The sequence below is a fragment of the Pristis pectinata genome, chromosome 4 (assembly GCF_009764475.1).
Source record: "Pristis pectinata isolate sPriPec2 chromosome 4, sPriPec2.1.pri, whole genome shotgun sequence".
Lineage (NCBI taxonomy): Eukaryota > Metazoa > Chordata > Chondrichthyes > Rhinopristiformes > Pristidae > Pristis > Pristis pectinata.
The window spans coordinates 35,733,237-35,755,017 of record NC_067408.1 but is presented as its reverse complement, the minus strand read 5'-3'; the positions used below and the strand labels follow the sequence as shown (position 1 = coordinate 35,755,017).

At 40.1% G+C, this 21,781-nt stretch overlaps 1 protein-coding gene across 4 annotated transcripts in view; it reads right to left on the bottom strand.

Annotated features, from left to right (window-relative positions):
* rnf44 (ring finger protein 44) overlaps nucleotides 1-21,781 on the bottom strand; it is a 137,335-nt gene that overhangs the window by 25,703 nt on the left and 89,851 nt on the right. For 3 of the 4 annotated variants that reach the window (XM_052014563.1, XM_052014566.1, XM_052014567.1), the window contains 2 exons: nucleotides 5,340-5,533; nucleotides 727-973 (listed from right to left, as the gene is read on the bottom strand). In XM_052014563.1, the coding sequence (XP_051870523.1) occupies nucleotides 727-973; nucleotides 5,340-5,533 (441 nt within the window). The remainder of the gene's footprint in view (nucleotides 1-726; nucleotides 974-5,339; nucleotides 5,534-21,781) is intronic. The other variant, XM_052014564.1, reaches the window with a different exon arrangement.

Below are 21,781 nucleotides of genomic sequence, written 5' to 3'. Positions count from 1 at the left end.
CAACAACATGGCAGCTATGAACTTTGAAGTAGAGACCCATACCAGGTCAAAGTTCAGTGAGGAGTGTGTGCGCAAATTGCAAAGGAGTTGCTTTTCATGTACTTTTGACCAATTTCTGGAATTTCTCTGGGACACTGTGCACAATGCACAATGCATGTTTTGCACACCAAAAGAAGAGGAACTTCTAGGCAAATGTGGAGCAGCTAATGCTGCTGCCTCACAACTCCAGGGACCTGGGCTCAATGCGGACCTTGGCTTGCAGTTGTGTACTCTTTCCAGAACCACATGAGTTTCCGCTGGGTGCTCTGTTCCCTCCCACATCCTAAAGACATGCAGTTAAGTTAATTGGCTACTGTAAATTACCCCTTTGTGCTTGTTAGTGGCAGAGAGAATCAAAAGGGGTGGTGATTCGTGGGCAGGTGTGGGAAAGAATAAGTTGCAGGGATACAGGAACATAATGGGAGCTCTCGCCTGGGAGCTGGCAGGGACCTGATGAACTGAATGCATTGCCTCAGGTATCAGATATCTTTTACATCCTCGGGGCAGTAGGCCACACAGAAGGTATGTGGAAACGTGCAGCAGTCAATTGCTAGTTCACCCTAAACCAAAGTTCATTTAAAGAATATTGTATGCTTTTAGTTGGAAAGCTCACAATGGCGCTAAAGGCATTGGTGACCCCCATTATATGTAGAGAGCAGTCAATGAAAGTAGTGGAGTAATTCTGACCTGTTCATGGAGATCCACCATTACAGGATTTTGCTGTGGAGGATGAGCAGCAGGGTGAAGCATACGTGGTGATAGGTTTGTATGATTGTAAGATCGGTTTTCATCTATAGGCATTTGCTGTGAATATGGAGGATGGTGGTAGTTTTCATCCTGGTTGATGGGATTATGCAAAGGTCTGTCACGCCTACCCCACTGGCGTCGCGCAGGAGGACTGCAACAAACCGGCAAGAATGTAAAAAGACTGAAACTGTGAAGAGAAAAGATTTAAAAATATACACCGAATCTACACAATTTTCACAATCTCATTTTTGAAATTTATTCATCTGCATTCATCCCCCCATTTTGCTGTCCTGGACTTCTCTTATGATAGGCAGTTGTCACCACTCCGCCCACTCACCATCCCAGCATAACCGTGAAAACGCAACCAGGTGCACAACACCTGGTAATCTTTAAATAATTTCTTTTAGCAAAGCAACCATATTGCCCTGCAGGGAAGATCTCAGCAAAGAGTCTCACAATACTGCATAAAAGAACTACTAGCTGTAGATAGATATTTGCCAAAAATACAAATTAGGATTTCACTTAATGGGCTAGCCTCTGCTCTTTGTTTGATATACTCAGTCCAGGAAATCACTTGACAAAATATTTCCACTTTCTCAGCCTGCTGTTTGAAGGAAAAATCACCCCAGTCTTCCCTCATAGCTAAAATTCTCCAGACTTGGCAACACTCTCATACATTTAGGAAAGGACATATGTTAAAACATGAAACAAAAACAAAAAATGTTGGAAATACCCAACAAGTCAGGCAGCGTATGTGGAAGGAGAAACAGGAGTTAACATTTCAGGTCACTTAGGAGTAGGGGATGAAGAGAACAAAGGGAATGTTCCTGATATGGTGGAGACCAGGAGCAAGGCAACTTAAAACAGCTTCAATTTTTGACCTTTCATCTGCACTAGGAAAATTATCAACCTAAGCATTAACATGGTTTCTCCTTCCACAGATGACCTTCTGAAACTGTCGAGCATGGATAAAAGATTAGCTGACTGGCAGAAGGCAAAGAGTGGGGATAAAAGGGGCCTTTTCTGGTTGGCTGCTGGTGACGAGTGGTGTTCCCCAGGGGGCGGGTCTGCTACTTTCCATGTTATACGTTAATGACCTGGATGACGGAATTGATGGCTTTGTGGCCAAGTTTGCGGATGATACAAAGATAGGTGGAGGGGCAGGTCTGTTGAGGAAGCAGGGAGTCTGCAGAGGGACTTGGACCGGTTGGGAGAATGGGCAAAGAAGTGACAGCTGGAATACAGCATAGGGAAGTGTATGGTCATGCACTTTGGTAGAAAGAATAAAGGCGTAGACTATTTTCTAAACGGGGAGTGAATTCAGAAATCAGAGGTACAAAGGGACTTGGGAGTCCTACTGCAGGATTCCCTAAAGGTTAACTTGCAGGTTAAGTCAGTAGTAAGGAAGGCAAATGCAATCTTAGCATTCATTTCAAGAGGACTAGAAAATAAAAGAATGTAATGCTGAGACTTTATAAGGCATTGGTTAGACCACATTTGGAGTATTGTGAGTAGTTTTGGGCCCCATATCTAAGGAAGGATGTGCTGGCATTGGAGAGGGTCCAGAGGATGTTTATAAGAATGATCCCAAGATTGAAAGGGTTAACATATGAGGAACGTTTGATGGCTCTGGGACTGTACTTGCTGGAGTTTAAAAGGATTGGGGGGGGGGGGGGGGGGGCGAATCTCATTGAAACCTACCGAATATTGAAAGGCCTGGATAGAGTAGACATGGAGAGAATGTTTCCAGTAGTGCAAGAGTCTAGGACCAGAAGGTACAGCCTCAGAATAGAAGGACGTCCCTTTAGAACAGAGATGAGGAGGAATTTCTTTAGCCAGTGGGTGGTGAATCTGTGGAATTCATTGCCACAGATGACTGTAGAGGCCAAGTCATTGGGTATATTTAAAGCAGAGGTTGATAGGTCCTTGATTAGTAAGGGCATCAAAGGTTACGGGGAGAAGGTAGGAGAATGGTGTTGAGAGGGAAAAATAAATCAGCCATGATCAAATGGTGGAGCAGACTTGATGGGCCAAATGGCCTAATTCTGCTCTTATGTCTTATGGTCCTATGGAAACTTCCAGCATTCTTCATTTCTTGAAAAATCGCAGACCTCAAGGAAATGGATCTCTTTTTGCTTTTGATCTGCTATAAGTTGCCATTGATTTTCAAGGTGGCAAGCTCAACGTGTGTTTTATACTGTTTTAGCATAACCTCCCTGTCCTCACCTTCTTTGACTCAGCTAATACTGTACCCTGAATGATTCTTTAATCAAATCTCTGCTTACAGGGATCAGTGAGAATGCACTTCAAGACACCCCTGCACTCTATATTTCTCTATATTCAACTATTCATTCATTGCTTTGTCTGTCCCCACCCTCTAAGCGCTTTACCTCCTACCTCTCAACACTGAATTCTATTTGCCACAAGCAATACAGAGATATCATTTTCATTATCAATAAAAAGAGAATGTTTGAAACACTCAGCAGGTCAGGTAGCATCTGTGGAAGGAGAAACAGAGGTGATGTTTCAGGCCAATGACCCATCATTAAAATTAAGTTAGAAAACAAGTGTATTTTATATTGCAGGGAAGGGGGAGGGGTGGAGACAATAAAGAGACCAATAGAGACCAAATGATACAAGTGGTGGGGGTGCCAGCTGAGAGAGGCTTACCTCTGTCTGGAGGTGCTAAGGTGGAGAGATAAATAGAAGGGAGATGAATAAGAACACAAGAGTGTGTGTGTGGATATACAAGTGTCTGCAGATGCTGGAATCTGGAGCAAAAAAAGACTGCTGGAAGAACTCAACAAGTCAAGCAGCACCTGTAGAGGCAAAGGGATGGTCGACATTTCAGGCCAAGACCCTGCACCAGTCCTGATGTAGGGTCTTGATCTGAAACATCAATCATCCCTTTGCCTCCACAGGTGTTGCCTCACCAACTGAGTACCCACTAGGCACAGTAGCATAGTGGTTAGCACAATGCTTTACAGCGCCAGAGACCCAGGTTCAAATCCGGCCACTGTCTGTCAGGAGTTTGTACGTTCTCCCCGTGTCAGTGTGGGTTTCCTCCTGGTGCTCCGGTTTCCTCCCACATTCCAAAGACGTACAAGTTAGGAAGTTATGGGCATGCTATGTTGGCGCCGGAAGCGTGGCGACACTTGCGGGCTGCCCCCCCAAAATCACAACGCAAAAGATGTATTTCACTGTGTTTCGATGTACAGGTGACTAATAAAGATCTGATCTTATCTTCCAGCAGTCTATTTTTTGCACGGTTGTGTGTGTGCGTGTGTGTTTTCTCTGCCTCCTGTTGTCATTCATCTCATCTCCTCCAGACAGATCAACTGTGATTAACAAGCCTTCATCACCTCTCTCAACATCAGCCCCACCATCACTTCTGTCATTTGGTCTGTCTTGGTCTCTGCTCCATCATTGACATTCCCTTTAACCTCTTCACCCCAACCCCTTCTCTGCAACTTAAAACATGTTTGATTTCTAACTTTTCATAGTTCCAAAGAAAGGACACTGACCTGAAGTATTAACCCTTCCTTCCTTCATGGATGTTGCAAGAGCCTCTGAGTATTTCTAGCATTTTCTTTTCTCATTTCAGATTTCCAGTATCGTCAGCTCTTTGATTACTATGAAAGGTTAAATGTAATATAATGGACCTACTGGCTTAAGGAAGTATTGGTTGAGAGAGCTTCACCTGGGAGTCAACTTTCAAATGTGATACACATATTACAGGAAGATGTAGCATCACTGAAGGTGTTCAGAAAAGAACTATTCAGCTAATTCTTGTCCGAGAAGGCTGAGATTAGAGTAAAGAATGCCTGCCCTGGGAGCCAGAGGTTGAAAAGGCTCTTAATCTTTTTTTTCGCCAATTTTCATGAGCATGGAAAATTTGTGACCAGGAAATTTTAGTTAACAAGAGGATTTGAAGGCTAAGGGACACCAATTAAATATAAGTGCATGAATAGCATAAAAGACTACTGAAATTTTGGAAACATTAATAATGGGACAGTGGAGCAGACAAACCAAGGCAGATTTAAAGAGGGAGCTAAAAGTAATAAAGGGAAAATACAAGGCAATTGTTCCAGAATCAAAAGCAAACTGGAGAGATTTGGATTGAATACTTGGAATAATACCCTCCTTTGACTTAAAGAATTACGTAAAGCCACTAAACTTAGCAAACAAATAATGAGCCAATTTTAGATATTATTCAACAATGCTCTAATTCCTTGTAATAAAGGGCATAAGAGTCAAGAAACTATTTGAGCTCCATCTGAATACTGCACCCTATTTAAGATTGCATATAGCAATTCTAGATTGCTCCTAAGGTACAAGCTAGAATTTATCAGATTAATATGGTAAATCAAGAAGGAAGCATATCTTTCAAGCTGTGCATTTACATTAGCCAATGAAGAAACTCGATGCAATCATATTTGGACATGGAAGTTGATAGTCATGGAATATTTTTGTCCCTTCCCTCTACCAACTAGCCCTGTAGCAACCATTTATGCCTCAAGATACTGAAGGTCTATTACTAATGTTTCACTTACCTTCTCCTGTGATGTGCTGGTGTGTTGCACCTTTCCCCTGAGAATCGTCGCTGGTTGAAAGGGGCTGAGGGAGGCCGCCTATTCACTGTTATTTCCCATGGTCGCATTGGTGGCGTCGGGAGAGGAGATGCACTCTGGATCTCGAGGACAGAATGAGATAGACGCCGACGTTTTGGGCTGGGACTTTCGTCGCTCTGCAACATACAACACAAGAACCACCAATGTAATCCAAGAACCACAGACACTTTTAAGATAGACATGGACAAGAAAATAAACTTAACACCAATAGATGATGAGAGAGGTTTTCACAGTTAAGATTTCACCAGTGGTAGTGAACTTTGACCATGAAATTAAAGAATTTTAAAAAACATCAGACAACATTACAACACATTCTATTTCAACTCAAGGAAATGTGCTGAAGTAATTATTCTGAATTTTGTTTTTGAGTAACTTGTCAACAATATCAAAACAAAGATTTTCAAACTTAAGCGAATAATAGGTAGAGTGAGGGTGCAAAAACATTTCACTTGGATGAAATCTTTCCAGAAAGGGAAGACAGGTGGAAAATTTGGCCATAGAGCCATAGACCATTGCAAATGAATGAAATATGCAGGCAATTAACATTAATTCATTCCACACATGCCAGGCAATGGCTATCTCCATTAAGATAGAATACATTCACTTTCCCCTTATATTGAAGAGCATTCCTGTCATTGATGCACATTCAACATCCTCTGTATCAGGGTCACCACTGATCAGAAACAAACATTTCAACTACTTAAACACTGTAGCTTCCAGACTCTGCAACCCAAGAGGACAAGGGCAAAAGGTGCATGGGAGCACCAACACTACCTGTAAGCAATGTGCCATCATAACTTGGACACGTGTTGCCACTTCTTCACCATCACTAGATCCAAATCCTAGAGCACCCTACCAACAGTACTGTTGGAATACCTTCACTGCAGGGACTGTGGTGGTTCAAGAAAGTGAATAGCAATAGCAAATTTAGATAAATACAAGGATGCTTGCCTTGGTGATAATACCCAAGAGATAAGGAAATAAAAAGAACCATGCTTCAAAGTGGAAAAGCAGAGGAAAGGTGAGAGGGAAACTGAAGCTGTACTTGAGGATGTCAAAGGAGTGCAGATTGTAGAGAAGGTTGGGCAAGGGTAGGTGCCCAGAGTTTAGGAATGAGCAGATAGCCCCGTAGACCTTTCAGCAATAAAAAAGTTAGTCAGTTGCAAGATTCCACAAATTTGCATTCAATGTAACAAGAATGTAATTTCCCACGGTTTAAATGTACAAAGAAAATTTCACCACCTTCTAGTCAACCAACTCAATTATTTCATTGAAAGTATGATTTCACTTAAGCAGCTGCAGGTTTATATATAGTTCAAGGGTTGGTATGGAAAGAGGAACTGTGACTGTTTTAGATATAGCTGCAGCACAGACATAGTACCACATTGATAGTGGACGTTTGGATGAGAACACCAAGTGCAATATTTCCAAATTTATCAATGATTCTGAGCTGATTGGAAATGCGAGGGGTGAGGACGATGCAGAAGTTTCAAGGGGATAGAGACAAACCAGGTGAACAGGTAAGGACATAGCAAATGAAGTAGAATACAGAATAGTGGGAAGTCAGCTACTTTGGCTAAGAGTGCTCACCCACAGAAAGAGAGCATTTTTAAATAGCAAGGTGCTAGTGCTCAAGAGGACCCAAGTAACCCTGTACACAAATCACTTCAAGTTAAAGTGCAGGTACACCTAGCATTTAGGAAGGGCGAATGGTATGTTTGCCTTTATCACAAGACGATTTGAGTCTGGGAGTAATGATATCATGCTGCAAATATATACGTGCCTGGTGAGACCATACTTAGAATATTGTCTACAGGGCTGGTCTCTCTACCGAAGGAAGGAAATCTTTGTGATAGAGGAAGTGCAACAGATTAATTCCTGGAATTGGGAGTGGTGTTTCCAGTACAAGGAGATATAAAGGAGATCGGGTCCACATTCTCATGGATTAAGAAGAACAAGACAAGATCTCATTGAAGCATATAAAATTCTTACAGGGCTTGCGATGCTGGGATGACATTTCCCCTGGCTGGGATGACATGGCACAGTGTCAAAGCAGTTATTGCTGCTGCCTCACAGCTTCAGTAACCTGGGTTTGATCCTGACTTATGTGTTGTCTGTGGGTAATTTGTGTGTACTCCCTGTGAGTGTGTGGTGCTCCGGTTTCCTCCCACGTCCCAAGGATTTGCTGGTAGGTTCATTGGCTCCTTTAATTAACCCTGGTGTAGGTAAGTGGCAACAAAAAAAATCCAAAGAGGAGTTGATTGACATTTGTGGAAGACAATAGTTTACAGTGAAATAAGTGGGGGATTGGGACAGATGGGATTGCTTTGCTGGGTGTTCCCAAAAATGTAATAAGCAAGTTCAAATTACCTCACCCAGAGGGTGGTGAATCTTTGGAATTTTCGAACCAAATTGGCTGTGGAGTCTCAGTAGCTGAGTATTTTCAAGCCAGAGACTGAGAGTTTTGGATATTAAGGAAATAGAGGGATGTGGGGTTAGTGCAGGAAAGTGGTGCTTATGTAACAGATCCAGCATGATCTAATGGAATGGTGGAGCAGGCTTGAGGAGCTGAAAAGCCCAAGCCTGCTTTTATTTCTTATGAGCTTACTTCATTCAAAGAAAATTTGGGGTGGCAATGTGGTGCAGCTTGTAGAGCTGCTACCTCACACTTCTAGTAAACTGATTTCAATCTTGACCTCCGGTGGAGTTTGTGTGGAGTTTGCAAATTCTGCGGGGTGACTGTGTGAGTTTGCAATGGGTGCTCAGATTTTCTCACACCTCCCCAACACAGGCAGGTTGTAGGCAAGTTGGCTGCTGTAAATCACTGCTATGTCTATACTAGTGCTAGAATCTGGAGGAGTTGATGGGAATGTGGAGAAAACAAAGGATTAATGCAAATAGGTGCTTGATGATGGGGACAGACTCAATGACCGTAACAAAGTTCATAATATACATTTGTATGTCAATTAAATGACACTTTAATTGTCAGGATGCTGAATTCATCATCAGTTTCTATGTTAGTCACTGAATCAGTTCTCTTCCCAATTTATTTTTCAACACACGGGATGGAAAACAAAAACCCCGTACCCATTTCTGTCAATAATTCCCACCACCTCTTGATGTACCAGTGCTTACCAATTATTTTACTGAAAGCACAGCTAATTCTCATTCTCACCACTGCTGGTACCTGCTGATGGCGAACTGCATATTCCTGTTATTAATTATCATTTCAAAATGAATATCTTTTCTCCATATAGTAATGTGAATGTTTTGAAATATATATTATATTTATATATATGTAACATATAAATATAATATATTAATTATAAGACCACATAATACTTTAAATTTAGCCTGATTTTCCAGCAAAGCATACTGTCAAACTTCTATGACTCTGTGGTCCTTACTGGCATTTATGTACCCAGTTTCCTATCTTCCTATTAACTTTTCAAAAACATTTGACATCAAATACCTCCCTGACAATTTACTTTGCTTTTTAAAGTTTAGCAAGCTTATCTACTCCCAGATGTTCCTGTTCATGTTGATGTCAAGAAATTATACTACTATAACTACCAGAAGCTGAGAATTACATTTCCTTCAAGTCTTGATTCTATTATCATCTCTGACATCATACTCCTGGTCTTCAATTCTCTTGCATCTCAGTGGAGAAATCATTGCTCGACAAAATGATTTGCGTCAAGAAGCACCTTTATATGATAATTATAATAGAAAGACCCAAGGTTTTTTTTGGTGCATTTTTGCTGATTAAAGTGAGGGGTACAAGGAAAATAAAATAGAACATTATGTCGGTTATTTAAAAAAAAGCACTACTCAGTGCATCAGTGCAATATTTTTAATTTCCCACACTCCCACATCACGAGACTAACAATTGGAGTCACTGGGAATTAAGCTGCATCTGCCCTGAAACATTTTACATTTAGATTCTTGTGGCTAACAGAAAAACAGGATGGGTTTCAAATTCCTAACAATCCATGATGATATTCTTTTGCACAATATAAAAAAAAACTACCTGATAGGAGTAACAGTAAAATACTTGTGTTTATTTTAACAAATGGGAAGGTTTATTCTACTCCAGAGGATATTCTATTATCACATAATGTCACATCAGTAGCAAGTGAAAAGCACTTAAGTTTATGCAGGCTTTTAATGAAGAATTCAATTTGAACAGACACTATTAGAATTGTTTACTTATTGCTTATTTTTGTAGAATATTATTAGACTTACTGTCAGAGAGATTTGGAGTGGATTTCAAAATCCATTCGTAATTAACAAGAGATACTAAAACAATTTAAAGGGTTAAATCTAGTATTAGGTCTCAACAGCAAAACTGATAACAGGAACACATCTGCATTCTTTCAATGATTCAGCATTATCAGCAATATAAATAATGAAACCAGACAGTAAGAACACACACACATATCTATGGTTCTCTACATGTTAAGTCCAGGGACTCTGGCTTTAAAACATGGACTGCATCTGAAAAATCGGTAACTGAGATCATATCTGACTCCTTGACCAATACAAGGAGTCAGGTGTGCAGTCAACACCAGCCCAGCACTTCATTGGATCAACATTTGTTTTGGGTGACAGAAAACCGGATTTCTCTGGTGAACCATAGAAGCAGTCAACAACAAAGAGAAGGTGCACTGTGGCTGACACTACCAGAAAACAGCTCACCACGAAAGCCCCAAAATGGCTAGAAGAGGTACTGACTGAGATGCAGGTTTCTCAATATAGCTTTGGTGGCTATCAAAGAATCCTGTCCATTTTAGTATGAGGATGTAGTAGGAGGTACCCCAGAAGCTTCCTGTTGCACTGGAAACAGTGCCTTTCCAGCAAGAAGAGATCTTAGAGCTTAACCTCATGAGTTTAGTATTAAAACCATGTCAATAAATGTTCAACGACCATAGCAGAGATACCCAGGTAAGAATCTTACCTTGCATTTTCATTATTTGCAACCACACAATTCCAAGAAATTAGTTATTATTACATTGAAGGAAGATTATTTGTGAAAAGTGACAGAGACCTTGAGATCAACTGTCAATAAATGAAGTGATCACAATCTTCAGTGGCATTGTGCAAATCAAATCAGATACTGGGATACAATATATCATTACCAAGTGGAAATTGAGGAAATCCTGTTTGCTTTATGAATTATTGGTGTAAATGAACTTAGAACTTTGCATACAGTTCTGGCTGCCCCAATGCAAAAAGGGAACTGCAAATATTGAAAGGATTAAAAGGAGCACAATCAAATTTGTTGCGATGATGGAGGGATTGATTTCAGGGGAGCAATTATGCAAATTGACCATGTTCTCACTTAAATAGCTATTCTTAGGATTCTTAAAAGCAGTGAATGATGTAGGTCAGGAAAAATGATTTTACCTTGTCCAGGTAAATAGATCAAGGACAAGCCTGAATTTGAAGAGCAAGTTCAAAACTACTCAGGAAACAATATTTAAATGAATAAATAGTTGTTCCAAGAGAAGACAGACCTTGAAATGTGGAAGTAGTTAGCACTGATTACTTGAAGATTTTTAAAGAAATAACAGTTTAGGATATAATGAGTAACTTGAGACTTGGACCAGTTGCTCCCAGGTTGCTTGAATGGAGAGGGGCCTGCCAAAGATTACAGAAGGGCCTTGAGGTAACTTAGTGAGGATGAAAAACAGATAAAAATATAATACATACTTGGCACGCATCTTGCACAAAACATCTGTTCCATTTGCTCATGCCAAGAGCATTCGCAAAACCGCTCAAAGAAAATAACCTGTCACTAACGTTGCAGCGTGCAGAAGGGCTGCACAAGGGAAGCCACAACCAGAGATTGTTTTTTTTTAAAAACACAGCTAACAATGCCCTTCCCTCTGGAAGAAAACTTGCTGGGCACTGCAGACAATGGGAAAACCGGGCTCGTTGGGCACGAATGCCGGAACACCGGGCCTGTCGAGTACCAATGCTAAAGGTGATGTTGGGCACCATTTCTTCAATTATTATCCTTTTTTCCCCTGCCTGCTTCCTTCGAAGCCTGCAGAATCTAAATTGCGGCTACTCTAAAAGGAGACAAAGGCCAATATACTCGCCCATTTCATCTATTCCAGGTCATGTGGCCCTACATCATGTCAGGATAAAGGGAGCAGCCTTAACACAGTGGCACAGTTACTTGCTCAGGCCCCAAAGGAAGAATTTATATCAAGCCTTATATCACCTCAAGACATCCTAAAGTAATTTGCAGCTAAATGAAGGCAATTTTGAAATGCTGTCAAATTTTCAGCCAACTTTCTGGGTATCATATATAAAAAAACAATTAGATTAAATGACTAGTTAGTCTGAAGGACGGTTGTTTAAAAATGAAGACTTCAGAGGCACTAATAAGAATAAAACTGCCAGCCAAGGAGTTTCACCATCATTACTGAAAGCACAAGGAGAATTATAGCCCATGTGGTATTTCTTCACAGAGCATTAGCACTTTGCAATCAGCCTTAAAGAATATGGGCACTTCAGCCAGGTCCTCACAACAGGGCTCTTCCAGCCAAATCTTGCAGCATTGTTGGCAAACGACAGCCTGTGAACAGCCTCAGAGAGGGAGAAGTCCATGTTCTGGATCTGGTGGATGGGCCTTTCAAAGCGTCGCCTGCCTTCTGTCTGCTTCACTGCAGTGGATCAGTGGAAGTGATGAGTCACATGGGAGTGTCAGCGGCACAGTGCAAGCAATGCTGTCACAGGTTGTCAGTTCATCTGCTTCTTAGCTACAGTCTTAGCATATATAAACCATGTGCCAGAAAGACAGCTGGAGTAAACTGCCATGGCAGCAGCTGACAACAAAGTCTTGACCACTGATGCCACACATACTTCAAGGGTCTTTCTAGCCATATCAGGTGGCTTCTACCGGTTTTGTTGAAGGAACCAGGGAAACATCTCATAGGGTTGTGTTAAAATTGGTTAAAATGTGAAAGAGCAAAGTGCATTCCATTGCAACATTGCATGCATGTGCATGTGGTCATGTTCACACACACACAGCTTCATTAACATTGCTTCTATAATCCTTACAAAACTAAACAATTGGCACAGCTTAGTTCCAGTTGGAATTATGTTCCAGAGAGAACAAAATCTTCACTGCAAAGTGGATTGTAAATTGCAGGTACTATCGAGCAGGAAAGTTCCTCTTTTCCAGTACAGATTTTGTGCCAATACAATGCTGGTGGATGTAAATGCTGTCTGTATCACCGGAATCGTTGACTGGTCTTTTCTCTCAATCCTCCGACAACCAGGTGTGAAGACTTGAATGCTTTATCAGTGCCCATCTTTCAGGTTTGCAATTTTAATGTAAATAGGTATTCTCTATGGCCCTTTAAATTGGTTTATTATTGTCACATGTACCAAGGTACAGTGAAAAACTTGTCTTGCCTACAATCCATACAGATCAATGCATTGAGGTAGTACAAGGTAAAACAATAACAAGGCAGAATAAAGTGTTACAGTTACAGAGAAAGTGCAATACAGGTAGACAATAAGATGCAAGGCCATAACAAGGTAGATTGAGAGGGCAAGAGTCCAATTTATCGTACTAGGGGACCGTTCAATAGTCATAACAGTGGCTGTCCTTGAGCCTGGTGGTACAGGCTTTTAGGCTTTTGTATCTTTTGCCCGATGGGAGAGGGGAGAAGAGAGAATGTCTGGGGTGGGTGGGGTCTTTGATTATGTTGGTTGCTTTACCGAGGCAGCGAGAATTGTAGACAGAGTCCATGGAGGGGAGACTGGTTTCCGTATTGTGCTGAGCTGTGTCCACAACTTTCTGCGGTTTCTTGCGGTCACAGGTAGAACAGTTGCCATACCAAGCCGTGATGCATCCAGTTATAGGATGCTTTCAACAGTGCATCAATAAAAATTGGTGAGTGTCAAAGGGGACATGCCAAATTCCTTTATCCTTCTGAGAAAGTAGAGGCACTGGTGCACTTTCTTGGACGTGGTGTCTACATGCAAGTTGCTCTCTTAAAATACACAACATAAGTAAATTATTTAAATACAATAAAAAGTAAATGTAGGAAATTGGAATAAGAAACAGAAAATGCTGGAAAACCCTGCATTGATTAGGCAGCATCAGAACCAAAGGTCACTGCTTTTTGTGATTTTTATTAATGACTTTGATGAAGGGGTAGAAGGGTGGGTTGGCAAGTTTGCAGATGACACAAAGGTCGGTGGTGGTGTGGATAGCGTAGAGGATTGTCGAAGATTGCAGAGGGACATTGATAGGATGCAGTGCTGGGCTGAGAAGTGGCAGATGGAGTTCAATCTGGAGAAGTGTGAGGTGGTACGCTTTGGAAGGACCAAGGCAGAGTATAAAGTTAATGGCAGGATTCTGGGTAGTGTGGAAGAGCAGAGAGATCTGGGGATCCATATCCACAGATCCCTGAAAGTTGCCTCACAGGTGGATAGGATAGTTAAGAAAGCTCATGGGATGTTAGTTTTCATAAGTCGAGGGATTGAGTTTAAGAGCTGCGAGGTAATGATGCAGCTCTATAAAACTCTGGTTAGACCACACTTGGAGTACTCACCACACTTGGAGTACTGTGTCCATTTCTGGTCGCCTCATTACAGGAAGGATGTGGAAGCATTCGAAAGGGTGCAGAGAAGATTTACCAGGATGCTGCCTGGTTTAGAGAGTATGAATTATGAGGAGAGACTAAGAGAGCTAGGGCTTTACTCTTTGGAGAGAAGGAGGATGAGAGGAGACATGATAGAGGTCTACAAGATATTAAGAGGAATAGATAGAGTGGACAACCAGCACCCCTTTCCCTGGGCACCAATGCTCAATACAAGAGGGCATGGCTTTAAAGTAATGGGTGGCAACTTCAAGGGAGATATCAGAAGAAGGTTTTTTTTTACCCAGAGAGTGGTTGGGGCCTGGAATGCACTGCCTGGGGCGGTGGTGGAGGCAGGTACATTGGTCAAGTTCAAGAGATTACTAGATAAGCATATGGAGGAATTTAAAATAGGGGGATATGTGGGAGGAAGGAGTTAGATAGTCTTAGGTGGTGTTTAAAGGTTAGCAAACATTGCGGGCCGAAGGGCCTGTATTGTGCTGTACTGTTCTGTGTTCTATGTCCACTGGCAACTATTTCACTGGCATTAAATGTTTCTCTTTACACGGATGCTGCCTGACTTGCTGAATATCCAGACATTTTCTGGTCTTTAAGTTTAATCCACTTCAATGTCTAATAATAAGCTGAACAACCATAATTAGTGATATTAACTGGAATCAGGCACATACATGGTACAGTAATTAGCTACAAAAATTGCACAACATAACTGACTGGTTTAAGTAGTTTATATCAGCTCAGGGATCTGGTGTCTCTGAGTGTAACTCTGGAAAAAAAAGCATCACCTTGTCTAAACAAGGGTAAGCACAGTTGTTGTAATAATAAAGTCAAAATCTTAAGTAATATGAACTCAGTAACACAGATTCCTGGCTTCTGGATGAAACATCTGGCATAGAAATATGATTAGTGAGGTATCACACCATTTCACTTCACCTCAGCAGTCACCCCTCACATGGTCACATAGAATAAACCTAGTAAACTGCAGACAAAAGGAAAATCTCCGCGTAACTGAAATTTTACGAGAAATTCTTAGCACCTCAGTTTGAGCAGGTATAACCTAATGTGTTAAGAGAACAAGGCATCAAAAAATCCTAGGGTTAATTCACTGATATAAGAGAGCAGATTAATAAAATGTTTCACCTTTGAAACTGTCTGGCTTTTAAAACAAAAGTTGTTCACAAACACATGGTGTGCATAAATAGCTTATGTCAAAACTCTGTGAAAGAGCATGCGAGTGTGCGTATATGTACACATTTTAAAATCACTTGTGTTTTTTTTGAACAGTGAAACACATTCATAACAAATTTACTGAGCAGTTTTTGATTTTGAAGCTACTTCGTTTTATTAGTTTCCATTGTAAAATTAGAAGTGCTGTTTAACTGGTATCATAAACATGCACCACAGTTTGAGAATGGAAGTTTCTGCATTAAAATGACATCTCAATTCTTAAGTTGGCTATAGAGTAATGCTGCAGAACAAAAACATACACTGGCCTGAAATAGCATCTTCAATTATTCACAATGTTCCTTTCATGACTATGCACCTTGGGAGGTGCGTCACACAATTGCTGTAACAGTATTATTTATCACTGCAGGAAAACTTTTCACAAGAGATGCTGGTCAATGAGATTTTAGCACCAATAGCACACACACAAGAACCTTGAAGATAATCAACAGAACAAATGTCAGCAAACATCAGTATTCTATTTAGTGACCCTTCTAAATATTCTTTCACTTGCTCTTCGATCTTTGCTATGTTGACATTGGCATAAAGTCACATGACAAGCTTGCTAGGAGCTGAGGTATCACAGTAGTTAGTCTTACCAGTTAAAAATAAAGTCCTGTTGGGCTTTGTATCTTTAGACTTCAATCATGTCACGTCCTATGTTGTTCAAGAATATGAACACACATACTGTCTGGATGAATACATGTTCTAAAAGGTAGATATGTATAGTAATTAAGGTCTTTGGCTCTCCTTGAACAGACAACAGCAGAGCAACATGTAACAGATTTTCACTTCAGATTCACCCACAGATCTTTGCCAACCTTTTCTTGGTATAAAGAAACTAAAGTAATAATCACCACCAGCTTGTCAGCATTTAATGCCACCTTGAATGACAGTTCTGAGACAAAACATTCACTAAGTCAACTCAAATAGACAACTCCGCTCAGAAAGCTCAAGAAAAACTGACATGAAGAAATTTCCACTGTTGCAGGAGGGTTTGGCTTCCTAAGATTGTGGTTGTGACTGAGGCATGGTATTTGTGCAGAAACACAGATGTACCCTTCTCCAGGCTGCTGGAGTGGCACAGTATTGATACTAGATGCCCAGAACATAATTCCAGTATTTAAATCACAATCTATGCAAATACAACAACAAATATTTCATTTGGGACATTCCTCTCATCTTAAACTTTCATAACAAATGAATTATATTTTGCACTGAAATGGGCACAGAAACAACTGCCCTGCTAATTGTTAAAACCAAACAGTTGCATATGACAAATCACCAGTAAGGAATCTTATGAAAATCTGCAGGTGAAGATTCACCAAATACATAGATGCTTGACAATGAAAATGCTGTTACAAGGAAAGTGGGATCTGTGCCTTTATGAGTAGAGGAACGAATTACAAATTTTGTAAATGATTTTCAAGAATGTTATGCAAATCATTTACAAAACACCAGTTTCGCATATCATGACAAAATCTGGGCACCACAATTTAGGAATCAATGTCTTGGTGAGGTTTTAAACAACAGTGCTAAGGGGGTAAAACTTCAGCTCTGCACAGAGATAAGAGAAGCAAGAAGTTTTCAAGAAATCATGATTTTTGACAGAATAGGATAAAATTAAACCACTCTAGGAGATAGAATAGCAGGTAAACAGAAGATGCAGATTTACAACATTTAACCAAAGAACCAAAAAGGTAACACGAGGGGAAAAAAATTATTCAGCAAGCTTTCATTATCTGGAATGTACTGACTGAACCATTGGTAGAAGTGGATTCAACAGCAACTTTCAAAAACAAATTGAACAAATACATGAAAGGGAGAAAAATTACACGGCAGTGAGCAGAAAACAAGGAATTGGATTGCATTAGGCAGTACCTACAAAGAACTGGCACTGCTACTTATTTTCCGGAGAGGAGAGAAAGATTGCAGTACATGACAATAAGAGTACAGTTCGACACAGGAAATTCACCACCTCTGCTGTGCTGGTGTAAAAGGTGACAGGACATGTAAGGGTTAATGGTGTGCAGCTATTATTTCTTCAACCATGGCATGACTATAGTTATGACTTCAAGATGTGCAGGTGCTTGTGAGAACAAAGAAGTGCTTAAGGAATATCTTGTTTTGCTAAAAGTTTGCTGTAAGCGACTGCCCTAGTATGTGCAACTTCCCATGTAGGCTTCTTTAGATTAAGTATAAAAGAAGGGACACTAACATGTAAACGTCTGAGTGGGGATCAGTATAGAGCTCGGGTTACACTGTTTACTCTTTCTCTGTATCCCTCACTCCCGCTAGCATTAAAATAATAAAGCATTAATTGTATGCTCCTTGGTTCTGCTGTTATCTGCTTTATTACAGCACAGGTTGACTTTCACACTGGAAGCTCCTTATAAACATTGCACGGATCTAGGAGCAGGCCAAAAATATATACTTATATTGAAACCAGGATTTCAATAAAATTCAAAAGGCTATGCTGAAACATTTCTTCTATATCCACCTGGGCAATAAAAATTGGATAACCTCCTTACAACCCAGCCTTGGTTGCAAGTGGAAAAGTATAATTTTCAATATTAAAACCATGCACGGTGGTTGTAAAAGTAAACAGTATAACAAAAGTAACAACAAAATATTAAAACGTACTGACTAATAAACAAATCTGACGGCATCATTTTAAAAATGCACGCTCCGTAACAAATCCAATGACAATACCATATGCTCTTGGTCAATGAATGATGATCGTCATCTTCATTCAACGGCAATACTCATGCTTTTGAGTTAAAAGGTTTGGTGTTCAAGCCTCTTAACATAATCTAGAAAGGTATTGCTATGCTTTACGAAGGCATCACTGTGTCCAAGTGGTGCTCCCTTTTAGGTGAGATATTGTACCAGCAACCGACTTGTCTGTTCTGTGCAGCAAACATCCTGTGGTAGTTTCATTTTGAAGAACTAGTAGTTTTAATGAGCCCAGACAGACTAGACTGTTAGCGACCTTTCTTACATTTTGATCATTGAGGTTCACTCCACACCATGTGTAAGAACAACTATTCCCATATCTTTAACATTGCCTGGCTCTATCCTTGCTTCAACTCATCTGCTGATGCAACTCTCTTCCACGTGTTTCTTACCTACAAGCTTGACTAATCCTACACACTCTAAACTATCCACCCTCACATTATTCTTTGTAAGCTTGAGGTTGGCTAAAACTCTGCTGCCAATGTCCCAATGTGCCCCTGGTTCTGTTTATACACTACCCGTGTGTTAACCTAGTTATGCAGAGTCTCAATTTTAAAGTCATCCTAGTTTTCAAACTTTGCCCCTCCCCATCTCTAAACTTCAAAGATCTCTCCTCTCATTTTGGACTCTTGTTCATCCCCATATCAAAGCCCTATACCATTTGTGGTTGTGCCTGGCATGGCCAAGACAACTCGAAATGGAATTCAACCCATAAGACCATAAAATATAGAAGAATTAGGCCATTCAGCTCAAGTCTGCTCCACTATTGAATCATGGCTGATTTTTTAAAAATCTCATTCTCCTGCCATCTCCCCATAACTCTTAACCCCCTTACCAATCAATGATAACCTACTTACAACCCATCACCATTCAACTTCTTGCCTTCTCCTTTATAACGCTCTTTACACTTGCCTCTGATGAAGCCTTCAGTAAATTTTTCTGAAATCTGCTTAAGTGGTGGGATGTCATTTTTTTTTGCTTGATAATGCTTCTGTGGGGCACCCTGTAATTGTTTTGTTATATTAAAAATGTTATATGTTGCTGCAGAATCTTGCCAAGTACAAGCTGGATTTCATGTTTGCTTGCAATATTACTGACATCAGATTTTGTTGGCTGCAAGAAACTCTGGGGCAACCAGAGATGCCAAAAGAATAAAATAAATAAGCCATTCTCTTGTTGCAGTGAAAAAGCAATTTGTAAATATTGAAGGAGCATACTATTATTCATGGAGAGATGGATAATGCCACCTTTAAAATTTTGCTTCCATTTTTATTGAGCAATCATAAAAGGCCAGTGTAGGTACACAACTTGTTCAAGGATTAAGTTGTGAAGTGTCTTTTAAAGACAAAGAAAGAATTTGAGAGACAGATAATTTTAGGTAGAGAGTTCGGAAGACTGGTATCAAAGCTTAGGGAATGTTTCAAAGCTTAGGGAATGAGATCAGAGAGAAGCGAATGCTTTGTAACATTTTTAGATATGATGGTGCAGGGACCCAGGGAAAAAGAATAAATATAGTAAATGTGGCATATTGGAGGAGCCACTGTAGGTGAATGGGGGCAAGGGCAATGAATGATGGGCAAGCAGGAATTATTCAGACTATGTACATTACAATATTTTGGGCACCATGCGAGGTACTGAATTTAGTGCAACTGGGATAGGGCTGTAGACCCCCAATTTGTACAGGTGAAATTAAGTGCTCTTGGTGAAGAGGGATGTATAATGGAGAAGTTGGTCTAAGGATACAGCAGGACATAGATCAGCTGGAAAGTGGGTCGGAGCGGTGGCAGACGAAATTTAATCCTCTGTGGTAATGAACTCTGGGAAGTCAAATTCCGGTAGGATATACAGGGACCTTAAAAACATTGATGCGGTAGCACAGGTAGATAGGGTAGCGAAGGCATTTGGTACGTTTACCTTTATGAGACAAAGTACTGGGTGTTAGAGTTGGGATGTTGTGTTGCAGTTGTATACAAAACATTAATTAGCCTGCACTTAACAGTATAGTGTACAATTCTGATCACCACATTACAGGAGGGATGTAGTAACAATAGAGGGTGCAGAATTAATACATCAGAATATTGCCTTGAATAGAGGGCTGCAGTTATGGGGAGAGATTGGATAGGCTGTGTTTATTCTCACTGGAACATAGGAGGCTGAGGGGTGACCTTATAGAGGTTTATAAAATTATGAGGGTGATAGATAGGATAGACCGTCTTTTTCCCATGGCAGAGAAGTCTATAACTAGAGAGCACAGCTTTCAGGTGAGAAGGGAGACATTTAAAGGAAACATGAGGGGGTAACTTTTTCCATACAAAGGGTGGTGGTTATCTTAAATGAGCTACCAGAGGAGTTGGTGCAGGCAAATTACAATGTTTAAAGGCATTTGGACAGATGGGAAAGGCATGGAGGCATATGGACCTAATTCAGACAAATGGGATTAGTGTAAATGGGCATCACGGTTGACATGGATGAGGTGAGATGAAAGGGGCCATTTCTTTGCTATACAATTCTAGGTGCAAGATACAAGGTTTAAAGCCAACAGGGGCTAAATGGAATACAAGATAATGAACAGTCTGGTGCAGTCTGAGATGAACAATGTCATCCCATGCACTGTTATCAGTAGTGTGCGTGCATGTGTGTAGAAACAAGAGACAAAGATTAATACAATAAGCATGACACATTAATTAGTGCAAAATGATTACCGTCTACAGAAGCAACTTGTCCATGAGCATGTTCTCTCATTCATGAATACAAAGTCCAAAAACTAAAGGTGCATGGAATTCTTGTTGCAATCAGAATTTAGAAGAAAGAAATGAGAGAAACAAATCAAGAATAAAAGGTTGGAGGGAAAAAGGATGGTAGAGAAATAGCATGGAGAGAAAATGAGAGATCGGAAGGAGAGAGCAAAAGAAAAATAGGAATTAAAACAAAAATATTCACAATCAATGGAATTTTGGTATTGGATGGTATTTTGCAAACTAATGTATACAGTAATGCAAGAAAATTAAACTGAAAGGCACTGGAAAAATTGCACATAGGAACTCAAAGTGATTTTTCTGCTAACTGAAACAAAATACCTTGAATTTACTATATTTTCCTTTTATTTTCAAAGCTTCAATAAATACAATAACTGTTTAAGTAGGAATATGTGTTCCCAAGTCTTATCTCATCTTGTAATTATCTTTTGTTCTGTCAGTTCAACTAACAGTGCATGTGTTCCTACATTCAGCCTACTGAAAAAAATATCCTCAGTCTGCAAGGTCTTTTTTCACCTATCAGTGTAAATTTTGTTTTTAAACAATACATTTAACATTATCAACCTCTCAGCTTCTGGTGGGTAAATCTGTCTCCCCTGTCAATAGAAGAATGAATGATAAGCCACGCTTGCAATCATATACACAACATGACAGAGGATGACCTTCCTGTACATACTCTAAAAACAATGGCATTTACTAAAGTATTGATGTGTGTGTTCATGCAAAAGAACAAATCTAAATTTATGTGGCACATGTTATTATAACAAGGCTGTAAACTCTGGCCTCCAAAATACATAGCTGAGTATCATACATGTAGAGATTTCTCACCAACTTAAAATTGACATATCTACTTTCTCATCTATAATAAATGTGAATAGAACCAAACACTCTGCATCACTAATAATTGTACTGCTGCAATTTGTAATGGTAAAAATTGTAAAATATTTGAAAAAATTAAAAGGACGAAGTCAAGGAGAGGCAGAGTGAACTCCAGGGCAACAGGCGTGGATGTACATTTATTGGAAAC